The 12,574-nt window shown below is 36.4% G+C and overlaps 1 protein-coding gene across 1 annotated transcript in view; it reads right to left on the bottom strand.

The window, feature by feature from the left end:
* FBN2 (fibrillin 2) overlaps positions 1-12,574 on the bottom strand; it is a 183,735-nt gene that overhangs the window by 38,792 nt on the left and 132,369 nt on the right. Inside the window, exons 30-35 of the mRNA XM_009319652.1 lie at positions 11,334-11,456; positions 9,783-9,905; positions 9,136-9,261; positions 6,301-6,423; positions 5,795-5,917; positions 958-1,119 (exon numbers count right to left, since the gene is read on the bottom strand). Coding sequence (XP_009317927.1) covers positions 958-1,119; positions 5,795-5,917; positions 6,301-6,423; positions 9,136-9,261; positions 9,783-9,905; positions 11,334-11,456 — 780 coding nt within the window. The remainder of the gene's footprint in view (positions 1-957; positions 1,120-5,794; positions 5,918-6,300; positions 6,424-9,135; positions 9,262-9,782; positions 9,906-11,333; positions 11,457-12,574) is intronic.

Here is a 12,574-nt window from a genome sequence, read left to right on the forward strand (position 1 = left end):
TTCTTCTACTCTTCTTGACCTATTCACAGTAAATAAAGCGAGTGCATTAGATTAGTAGAAAATCAAGGTAAGATTAAGAGTTCTGCTTAAAACATTACCATAACCTCAGACACTCTTAAGGCAGGCACAATGCTGTTTTCTCCATACTGTGCCTTTATAAAGGCACGTATTTTGCTTTTTGACAGTTCTTTAATATGAAATGACAGTATATAATCAATAAAAATGTGTTAAAATTGGAATTTTGGAATTCATGCTATTATGAGACTGTTAAGAACAACATGCTTGACATTTCTGTCACATTATTCATTCAAAGAACTTCAAAGCTCTACAGAATTGTTAAGTATAATCAGGTAACAGTTTTGAAAGTACTCAAGAGTGACTTGGAAATAGTTACCCAACAGTTACCAACACTCTCCTTTGAGAACTACTACAGCTCTCCAAATTAAAGGTATGATTTGAGTTCTAAGCATTATTAATTTATTTATTTCCCTGGCAACATGGAGTTGTTCAGTAAAAAGTCCTAGTAGATGCAAGCAATCCATTCCATTCTTAAGAAACATAACCATATCTGCAACTACCTTAATTTTTTTAAATGGGAGAAAAGTAAAAGCAAAATAAAGTGCCCAAAACTACCCAAAGTACATGGGCCTGGTCCAGAGGGAAGTGCCTTTTAAAGTTACCACTGATTTATTACTGTGAGAATAGGCACCAAGTCAGTCACAGAAGACTACAGATCAATCTTCTGATACTCAGGTCCACACCTCTGCATCATCCTTCTGACAATAGCAGGGAGTTTTTTTTTTATAACTGTGCCAGAACAATGCCTCATGAAGAAAATCAGTTTCTTAAATGATAAATGTATAGCAATACAGTAAAAGATCTCAGATACTTCTTCTATCCCTTGTTAGCATCTTATATAATAAAAGGGTAGGGGAGAATAAGACAACATTTCCTTACTGCTGTTTACAGGGGGACATGTCTCACAGGGGTTTCCCCAAGCCTTTCCCAGAGAGCAGCAGCACGAGGAACGACTGACTCCAACCCCAATTTCAGTGTTGCAGGATAGGCTCCCATCCCCTCGTGGTCCATACTTCAGGTAGCAATTGCCAACACGGTTATCTACATATAAAGCACACATGACTACAGCTGCACACAATGATCTGGACAAAGGAACAACAGGCATTCATTTTAACATTTCGCATCTAGAAGCAGGAATTCAGATAACATTGTGGTTTTGAAGTCATTGGCAAGCTCAAAACACTCATGTACACTGGCAGTTAGTGATGTTGAGAGAGACAGCAGGGAAAACGGGTAGCTTCAGCTTCCTAAGTACCCAGAGACGAGTTTGCTTGCACGTCTTCCAAAGTCACACCATACTCTAATGTAGCACATATACTACTCCCAGTCTTTCACTCCAGAAAATATCAGAAACCTTGCTGCAGTCTGCTGGTAGAATTTCTTTTCCATATTCTGATTGTGACTAGGCTATGACTCTTTCTTGTGGAATTAGAAGAATTTACATATTTTTCTATGGAATCACAGAACAAAGTCATGCCACTGGAAAAAGTCTTCCAGTGGCAAAGAAATTCTCCAAAGATCATTAATATTGAAACAATCTAAATGTGCAGTAAGTTTGAGGAAAATTAGTTTATTAGTTCACTCAAACTGTAACTTAATGATTTAGACAACGGCTGGCATCAGCAGAATGAGCAAGGAGTCTAAGAGGAGTAAAGCTATGAGTTTTCCTACTGCTGCACCTATTGTTTCCTTGTTCTTTATAAATGGAAAGTAACTAGCAGTGAGTCATAAATATAAGGAATGAAAGGATAGTCATTTATTACAATATTTCTTATTACAGCCACATAAGATGAACATTAACTTCCTCAAGAGTAGCACTGTAATTCTAAAGATCATTTCTATGAATTAACTTGCCTCTAAAGAAGCACAGAAATCCACTCAAAAATTTTTTTGATAAATTCATTATATAAAGGCTGCAGTATCTTTTTGCATTTTTACTATTTCTGTTAATGGTACGACTAAGAAACTTATAAATAAATTTTTGAATGATTTCCCCAAATGCATATTTTACCAAGAAATATCACATTTTTAATTTACTGCTTGCAGCAAGTGCCAGATGCTACAGCCTTAGCAATTTACATGGAGTAAAATGAACACAGTATGATAAATGTGGGTAGTTCATACTTTCAGAATTTCCAGAGTTTAACAAATGTCTTAACATGACATGGGTTTTTAAATTATCCTGAGGTTTGGGACATATCTATGAAAAAAAACTTGAAGGCAACTTTCTGAATTGTTAGGAAGTACTTGTTCTCAAGATCCTCAAGTAAGTTAAATATGTGTAAAATAAAAACACAACTTTGCATTAATTTTCAGACTGAATATTGTTTTTAAAGGGTCTTAACATCAACAAAGAAAAAACCTTCAAGCTTTCCAAAAGATTTAAATTTATTCAAATTTAAGCTTTAATACAATTTTGGGTTATTCTTTCTGCACAGCTTTAAGAGCATACAGTAGCAGAGATCATGAAAATGGAGGGTGTTCCTGGGCCCCACATATTCTACAATAAATTTCAGTATCTCACCATAAATGCACACTGTTGTAAAGCTAAAATACTCAGTTAAGAATTGAGTGGCAGAGGCATATGTATTCTGTACCTCTGAGCCTCTGATGGAAAAAGAAGAAACTTCAAAGCAGGATATCTTTATCTCCGTAGAGGTAAGATTTACCTCAGATCACGGATCAGCATATGTTAGAGTGGAAGACTTTTTTTTTTTTTAAGACAATGTTAGAAGAGAGTAAAATGAACTGCCTTTTTAAAAGGGCACATCCTGTTGTTCTCACTGTGGACTTGAGCTGAAACAACCCAAACGTGGTTATTCTGAGAATACCTATCTCCTCCTGTTCTCAGAGGAGCTGCATGCTTCTCTCCATTCATGATAGCATGAGACATCTGCCTTTTTAAGAGGAGATTTGGCTTCGTTCTTCTTGGGAAAAGTGAAAAACGATGACCATTTTGCAAGCTGGTTTCAGCCCAAGACCTCAGGCCCATTAAGAACAATAGGAGATGACAGACCTTGGAACGAAGGCAGAGCCTGGAATTCTCTAGCAGAACATTGATACCAAGTCCATCAAGAGTTTTAGGTTTCGGTTTACTCCTCACATGAGCTGTCTTGACACAGCACCATGTTCCTCTTTGCCAAGGATAATATTTCTGTTTCTTCTGAAAGGAACTGGAATTTAAATTCCTCTGCCTGTTTTGCTCAAGCGTGCAAGAGATAGTGCTATTGAAGAGAACCAGAAGCCACTGTCCTTTGACAAGAAGTTTCTGGAACATTTTTCAGCACAACTTGTGCATTCCAGAAGCAAGAAACCTTCCTTTTTCTTGGTGAGATCTACTAGCCTCTGTGGTTTTTTTTTTCCAAATGACCACAAGCTTAGAGTGAAAATCGGGTAATGTTTTAGCATGTGCCAGTGACACAAACATCATTGCAAGTGAAGCTGCAATTTGGAATTGCAGTCCTGAGACTATAAAGGATCACAAGCAAACTGAACTTCAGTTCTTCCCTCTTCGGACTGCGTAAGTCAGTAAAGTAGGCATACCCAAAGCATACCGAATCTAGAACCAGAACTAGTATAGCTGCACTGGAATGGCAACTCTGTTTCCACTTCCCATGCAAAATCATTTAACCCTCTGGAAATACTACAAATCAGAACTGCTGGCGAACAAAAAAAAGTTCAAAACCTAACAATGCCTATAATTGTATAAAATATTGTAACTAATATGCTTTTAGTTGCACACAGTGCCCCATCTCTTCAAGGGCTTAAAAAAGAAAAAAAATCACTGAAGTGTCATTTAATTCATGGATTAGGACTTTATTTCTATTATCTTACTCTGATGATATTTCATGGGAAGCAGAGGCTTTGCTTGCCCCTGTCAAAAACAAACGCTGAATGTTCACTGACTGTTTTTTGCACTTTGTCATAGAATCAGGCTGCAGAGAGATGGGAAGTGTACACCCAAGGCTTGCAGCTCCTCCCACAGACAGGTAAGTCAATTCCAGTTCTGCCACTGTCTGAAACTGAACTTGAAAAAAACCCAAAACCCAACCAAAAACACCATGTTTGCTCAGGGGGCTAAGTCTTGGGAGTCTCTTTTCTGTACAATCAGTTGTTGAGAAACTAAAAATGCTTCTTACACAAGGGAAAGGAAAAGAGTCTTTGTACCAGAGAGGGGGATAGCTCTAGTAGTATTTCCTCAGGACCAAAATAAGGAAGGGTCAAATAGTTTTTCTACCACTTTCTTATTCAACATTATCTCTTCAGAGAGAGAGAGGGATTGCTTTCTCATTTGGGACTCCAGAGTTGCTAGATTTACTCTTGACTAGCTTCCCTTCCACTGTGGAGGCTTCCTTGAGGAAACATGGGACCCCTGCCAAAAACGTCCTTGGGACAACAAGTCCCAAAGTAGAGTGCCAACTCAAATTCCCATTTTTTAGCATAACACAAGTCAGCTAGCAGTAGGATAATTCATTCTCATAAGCTTCTTCAGAGATCACTTAAATTCTTTGGTCATAATTCAGGGCTTGCAGGGCAGATCACACACAGCATCTAGTTGTAGGAAAGAATGAGGATCTTAGTAGTTATATGCTGCAGAAGGGGAGCCAAAAAGGCAGGATTTCATTGTTTCAACTGAATCTTCAGATGAGGCAACACTAAAAGCTTGAGTCAGACTGCAGCTGCAGAAGAAAAGTATTCAGGCAGGAATTGTCAGAAGAGTCTATGGGAGACCGAAACACAGGTTTCCAATTAAATGGGAATAGATTACATCAATTCACTTCATCTTTAAAAATCTCAGCTTAAAAGCTTTAGAATAAATTGGTCAAGACTGTGGACATCTAAAGGTCTCAAACAGGACTTGTTTCTAGCATCCAGAGAAACAACAGAGAATATTCACAGGCAGAAAATGGATAAACATGTAAAAGATGAGCAATAAAATTTGTTCTGAAGGAAATCTGCATTTCTTTAGAAATTATTTGCTGAGAAATTATTTGCTTAGAATATATTTATTTGCCATCACGTTGTAGTATTATTGTAAACATTTAGAAAATGGATAGAGTTCTAACTACCAATTCAGGAGCATTTGAATCTTCCCAACATAATAAAATAAAAAGGCTGTTTTCCAAATAAAAAGTTAGAAGTCTTTCCCAGGATCACACACAAATCCTTATGGATGAACCTTAGCCCCTCTCTCAACCTCCCTCTTCCCCAAAACTTCCCCAGATTGCTAGTATATACTCTAATGACATGACAGTCCTATATCATGTAGCAAGGGGGAAAAGTAATGAAAATTCACTTTAAATCTGTGTAAACCATAGAGGATTATGTAAACTACCATGAACCATGTCTTCTACTTTGTTTCCAGCCAAACGGGTACCACAACCAGTTTTAATTCCAGTTCAGACTTAAGCTAAACACATAAATCAGTCCCAAGACACATCTAGGATTAAAAAATTCAGTTTTTTACATGAGGATTGTTGACTGTCAGGAGAATGGAAATGCAGATAATATATGTTTTGACAACTTTTAAAAAGGTGTATTTTAAAGAAACTATAAACACCATTCATCAAATAATTAACTCCATCTCTAGAAAACTATATAACAGGATATGCAGCATGTGAAAGTATAATTTTTCTATCTTGCTACCCTCATTTGCATCAAAACAGTCACTTTGGCTGTGATTTCTGAAGTAATACTTCAGGTAGCTTTTACTTACCCACACAACCCACTCCAGTAGGATTCAGCTGGAAGTCTGGAGGGCAATTACACTCATACCTTCCAGGAGTATTTACACAAAGACCATTAACACAATTAATGGGATCAGCACATTCATCGATATCTAAAATAGGAAGGTTACATTTATAAATCTGCTCACTGGACAGAAAAGAAGAATAATTGTACTTTTTAAGACAAAACAGGTAAGAAAATTTCAAATGCAAGTGAATTTTAGCTGAAACTGAACAAAAGAACTACTAATAATTCAGCAAACATTTAGGAATAACCTTTGTACAGCTGCATATTTAAGACGCCATTCTTTTTGTTCCATTCTTAAACCAACTCCAAAGCATGCAATTCTACACATTGCTTGTTTAGTGGGGAAAAATGCACTCTCATTGTTGTAAGAGAATACAATGCACGTTTTGTGATCTCATCTTTAAATTAACTTGGTGCAATTAAAAAAAAAAGTAAGTCCTGACACATTTCTGAACAGAAGAGATATACCTGTACAGTTTCCCCCAGTTCGATCTAGTTCATAGCCGTCATCACAGATACAATGAAACATTCCTGGTAGGTTATTACAGGTACCAAATACACATATGTTCTGGAAGGAGCATTCATCGATATCTGAAGGAATATATTAAGAACAGAAAGTTACATATCATTACTATATTAGTATTACAACAGTGTGTTGTACTACTAAAAGCAAATGAAGACACATCTAACTTAAAAAAAAATTAAAAAGCAACAGTGAAGAGTAATCACTTTTGGTTTTGTGTAGAATGCTATAGCTAGGGATTTGTGAGGCTTTCTCTGTTAAGCTGCTTGTTACTTATTCCTGTTTTACCTAGTGTGAAGTAAAAAAAAGCAAAACTGACTTCTCAAGATCCAAAATGAGTCAAAAAGCCAGTAAGTTCCTTCCAACATGTGCATTAAACAGAATGAAGCGTAACACCATACAGAAGTGTCAGTTATTTCCTAGCTCATAGTCTGCAACACTTCTTACTAATGGCAAGTAAGATTTTCAAAATACCATTCTTGGGGAAAAAAAGTATACTAAGAAGAAAGAGAGGGACTAGGCATCTCTCCTTGGAGAAAGAATACAGGGAAAAGGAATATAGGAAGTAAGAATTATCTACGATTTTCTCAAGCCCACGTTAAACCAGCTGTATAGTAACTACATATAGGTGAGTTAAAATGCATGTAAAGGACTGCCTGTGTGCTCACGTAAATTGAAGATGAAATAAAGTTGAAAGACACCGACAGAAAATTAGATTACTTTGTCAACTAGAGTGCTAGAAAAGGAGTTAAATATTAACAGCACAGAGTGCAAAGTTACGGTTTTAGACACAAACTATATAGGACTTCTGAGTTGAAGGTAAGTAAGATAAGAGGGAAAAAAACCCTGCATGTACTTTCTGATAGCAAGACTTTTAATTTGCCAAAATAAAGCAGCTGTGCAAAAGGCTAATGCAACTCTAGCATGTACTAGTGAGCTATTTTTAGCAGAGACAGGAAAGTGGAAAGTATTAATACCGTTTTACAATGCACAGCTAAATCTTCATTTGAAATTCTGTGTACAGTGCTCTGTTCAAGAGTGATGAACTAAAATTGGACGAGGTGTAAAAAAGGGATATTAAAATGATTAGAGTAATGAAATATCTATTTTGAACTTGGCTTGCTTGCCTTAGCCAAAGCTTAAGAAGTCATATAATGCCTCTTTATAGGAACATTTGAGAAGGGGTAACTTCAGGGGGAGAAAGATAAATTTTTAAGGGAAAATGAAATTTAAGATAAATGCCTAATATCCAACAGTCCTGAGTAAATTTAAACTGGAAATTAAAGGAAGGTTTCTAAGTACCTTGGAGTACAGCCATGGAATGACCTCCAAATCAGGTCATGAACATAACTTGTGTTCAGATGAAGCTTTATAAAGTTATGGAAAAGACCGTATCATTGAGAAGCTAATGTACTGACATCTCAAGGGATTTCTGAAGAAATTGGATGAATTATTTGTATTACAATTAGCGTACTAAATCCAGGCTTTAGATTTTTTCCCTTGATTGCAGAAATCAGCCAAGGAGTCACCTTATCATAGGACAAATTAATATATCAACTTTAAAAAAAAAAAAAAAAGATAACTTCTTGCAAGTATTCAGCACCCAGATCTTTTACTTCTTCAACAGCACAATTTCATCTATGGAATGCTTTCAGATCTCTGTTGGAATCACAGTAATATACCAATATACCAAGCATTTTTCCAAAATTCTTCGATTTATTTTTCAGAGCTTCGTTGTAGACCAATTGAAAAGCCAAACATTGGTGATCTGCTGTCCCAAGAATTACAATCACATTGTTTTTCAAAACATTGATTGGCTGATATCTATTTGGCGATTTTTATTAGAACATTGGCATGACTATAATATGACTAACTAACTGAGCTGCACTGAGAAATTCAGTAAAGATGATTGACAATACTTGGTAACTGTTAACAGATCTGACCAAAACAGTTGTGTAGTTCATTTTTGAGAAGCATCTGCAATTTTTCTACAGCTGTAAGTCTGATTCATACATGTACACCTAAATGTTTGAACATGCCAAGTTATTGACTAAATTTTAGAGACTACATTTTGGAATCTGTTTTTAATGTCTCATCAAGATAAGACATTATGAGGTTTCCACCATTAAACATGAAATAAGTTAAAAAACTTTGGAGCACCAGCTAAAAAAAGACTTTATCTAATATACAGTTCCCTTATATAAAGACATAAGGACACAACAGGGAATAGAAGCTGAATTGGACTAGAAAGATAGTAATTCCTTTTGCACTTCAGATGATCTGGTACAATATTAAGTGTGAAAGGGTGATGATAAAAAATCTCCAGTATGCATTTTAAGGAGTGTTACAAACTTGTCAAATATAGCAGTGATTTGCCTACTTCAATTTTCCTGAAAACATTTATTTTAAAATGAGGTCACTTAATGCAGTTTGTGTCTCCTATGTAAACACACTAAATAAAACAGTGATGAACACAGGATTTTCCACACACTATTCACTAGTGACAAAAAGAGAGAAATAATTAAAAAAACAAAATTACTAAGCCAAACCTCTACTCTTGGATTTTTGGACCAAGGCCAGGAAAACTTCATAAAAAGATGCAAGCTACCTTCAACATAATTCAGACTGCAAAATAATCCTTGCTTGAAAAAATTACTTGTATGTGAAGCATGTGCTGAATATTCTGCTTCCAGGTTGAGGTCATTCCAGCACTTCGTGTTGATTGCTTTACAGCAGCCAATCCAAACTCAGAAAACGAACTTGAAGGACCAGTGGCTTACCTTGGCACGACCTGCTGTCCGAGGCAGGAGTGAATCCCATCTCACACTCACAACGGTAGGCACCAGGGACATTCAAACACTGTCCATTTTCACACAGATTAACATTTTCTGCACACTCATCAACATCTGCAGGAGACAGAAAATTTCTCTTAAACTACATGTTTTACTAGGAAAATACAAATAATATTATCCAGACGTTCAAAATAATAGTGCTGTTGAGTATTGTTGATATAAAGCAAAGCATTTACACCTGAAGATGAAGCAAATTGAAAGAATGCAGAAAAGTAAATGTAATGTCATTTCCAAAATTATTGCTTTCATCCTGCCATGACTCCTTACTCCTTATTTTTCATTAACATATTTAAATTTTTTTAATAATGCAAAGTTTGTTGGGTTTTTTTTTCTTTCTAGAAGAAGCAGACAGGAACTTCACACAACAAATGGCCTGAGTGGGTCCAATTTGGCACACAAATCAAAAGAACAATCAGTTGCCTTTGTTAGAATTTCTTCAGCAGATGGAAGGAATCCTGATCTTAAAAGACACTTTTACATTTATTATCTTGCACTTTGGGCTTAGATCTAATTTGCAAAGCTTCCATACAACAGAAACAATCGGTGACAAGTCAGCTTTCACAGAAAATTCTTACCAGAGCAAGTAAATCCATCCCCAGTGAATCCCTCTGCACAGGCACAGCGGTATGACCCTGGGGTGTTCACACACTGGGCATTCACGCTGCACTGATGGGTCCCATTGGAGCATTCATCAAGATCTGCACATCAGGGGCAAAAGAGTGCAAGCAGTAACAGAGCGGTCAGCATCCTTGGCCTACAGTTAACTGTCAAGCTAACAAATGCAACTGCAAAGATGATTTATGTCTCCATAAACATACAAAGTTCTCATTAGAAGTTACAGGGTTAATCTATAGTGATTTCATTTTAGCATTTCTTCCTTTAAATTAAAATGCATGGGATTGGGTAAAGTGTTTCCAAGCAACAGATGAAATTCAGCTGACTCGTTACTTGAATGTTAATATCCTGTTAAAGAACTTGAATTCAAAATGAGTTAAAAAACCAATAAACCAAAGAAATACAGTGAGGTTGAAATCTGGCATACATTTGGAGAGCCTTCTCAAGCAATAGAAGAATGTGACAACAGTGAAAGTTAATGCAAGCTTTCTTATTTACTTGGATGTCAACTTGGATTAAAAAAAAAAAAAGAAGAGACTTTCAGACTTTCCTTCCCCTCAAGGGCATGTCTGATGGGAATGGCCTAGCGTGACTCCATGACATATGAGTCACACTAGCTGCTGCTACGGGGTAGCCAACAGTCTCTTCTCACCCATAAGCAGAGTGATCTCCTGGAAGAACACTCTATACCCAGGAGCTATTCTAACTATGAGGATGCTGCTGGAAAAACTTTTTAAAGTTTTCTCCTTCAAATGGGACTTTCTATTTACTTAGTAGAACCTCACATAGTCACTAAATGATAATAAAAAAGACCAGAGGGCCTTCCTCTTTTTCTCAGATATGGCTTAAAAAGCTTAGAAAATCTGGCCTGCAGTAAAATCTCATAATATGGTACTTTTTCTTTCACATATAACACCAATAAAGCCTAATTCTTAAATGAAGCTCCTCTTCCATAGATCCCAAAATGTTCTGAAAAAAAGGTAAATATTACAATCTTTTACACACCAAACTAAAAAACGAAGGCAAGGGGACATGATGCTACTCTAGCAGCCCAGCAAAAGTAGAATCAAGTTTCCCATAACTGAAGTCCAATCTGCTTTATATTAGGGCCTATTAACTAGATATACTACAGGACATTTACAAAAAATGGTATTAAGTAACAGAAATAATATCTTACTGGCAGGAAATCACAAAACAAATTCCATTTTATTTTTGACAGATTTTTTTATTTTGCACATTCTAATAGTTTTATTTAAACTTTGTAAAATACATAGTTAATTCAGTTAGATGTTACACAGACAGGCTCCTGAGACAAAACCATTTTTTTTCTCAGAAGACCAAACCCTGGAAACTTAAGACTCTTGCATACCCATCTATCCACAGAGTGCAGCAGATAGAAGAATAATACTTTGCTTCTAATGAAGTAATCATACAGTCACGTTACATGCTTTCATTAAACAAAAAAAAAGAAAAAAGAAAAAAGAGAAAAGCTTTATTTTCTGTATACTTACCAATACATTTAATGCCATTTCCAACCCATCCTTCTCTGCAACTACATTTAAAACTTCCTGGTACATTGACACATGAAGCATGCATGTCACAGTTGTGAGCACCAATTTCGCACTCATCCACATCTACAAGCACAGAATAAACTATTAGTATTTACATCAGGAGCACCAGAACATTACAAATTATGTTCCTTTTACATGTTGCTTATTTCCACTGTGCAGGTTTGCAGTCCTTTAAAAAACAACTGTTCAAGACTACAGAATAAATCAAGCAAGTTACAAGTTCATATTACACATTCATAAAAAATAGTGACAGCTGTATTTTCATTTTGTTCTTTGTTTGTAAACATGACAAAATTAGTCTGCTTTCCTACCACTGCTTTTCAGTTTGAAATTAAAGCTATTTTCGAGACATATTAAATATGCTGATCTTTATATGTCTGAATGAGACCTTTGGGTGCACAGGCACGTTTCAGTTATAAAAATGATTAGTCCAAGATTTTAGTAATTATAGAACAAATTCTTAAAGACCAAATTATAGGAAAAATTCTGTCAACTTTCCCAGAATAATTATTTTGGATGAACTTACATTGTGGTTTAACCCAGCAGGCAGCTAAACACCACACAGTCATTTGCTCACTCCCCCACCACCAGTGAGATGGGGGAGAGAATGAGAAAAAGGTAAAACTTGTGGGTTGAGATAAAGACAATTTAATAGGACAGAAAAAAAACGGAAAATAGTAATGATGATGATGATGATGATGATGATAAAAGAATATACAAAACAAGTGATGCACAATGCAATTGTTCACCACCTGCTGACCAATGCCCAGCCAGTTCCCAAGCAGTGGCTGCACCCTCCCCGGCCAACTGCCCCCAGTTTTTATTCAACATGACGTCATATGGTATGGAATATCCCTTTGGCCAGTTTGGGTCAGCTGTCCTGGCTGTGTCCCCTTACAGCTTCTTGTGCACCTCCAGCCTCCTTGCTGGCAGGGCAATGTGAGAAACTGAAAAGTCCTTAACTTAGTGTAAGCACTGCTCAGCAACATCTAAAACATCAGTCTGTTATCAACATTATTCTCATCCTAAATCCACAACACAGCACTATACCAGCTACTAGGAAGAAAATTATTCCAGCTGAAACCAGGACAACTTAGCTTCTTAAACACAGTGGACTCAGCTTGCAGAAGACAAGGTACTGCTTAACTCTCACAGAGACTCACAGAGTTTGAAACCGACGG

This window comes from Pygoscelis adeliae, unplaced genomic scaffold (assembly GCF_000699105.1).
Source record: "Pygoscelis adeliae isolate BGI_AS28 unplaced genomic scaffold, ASM69910v1 Scaffold110, whole genome shotgun sequence".
Classification (NCBI taxonomy): Eukaryota; Metazoa; Chordata; class Aves; order Sphenisciformes; family Spheniscidae; genus Pygoscelis; species Pygoscelis adeliae.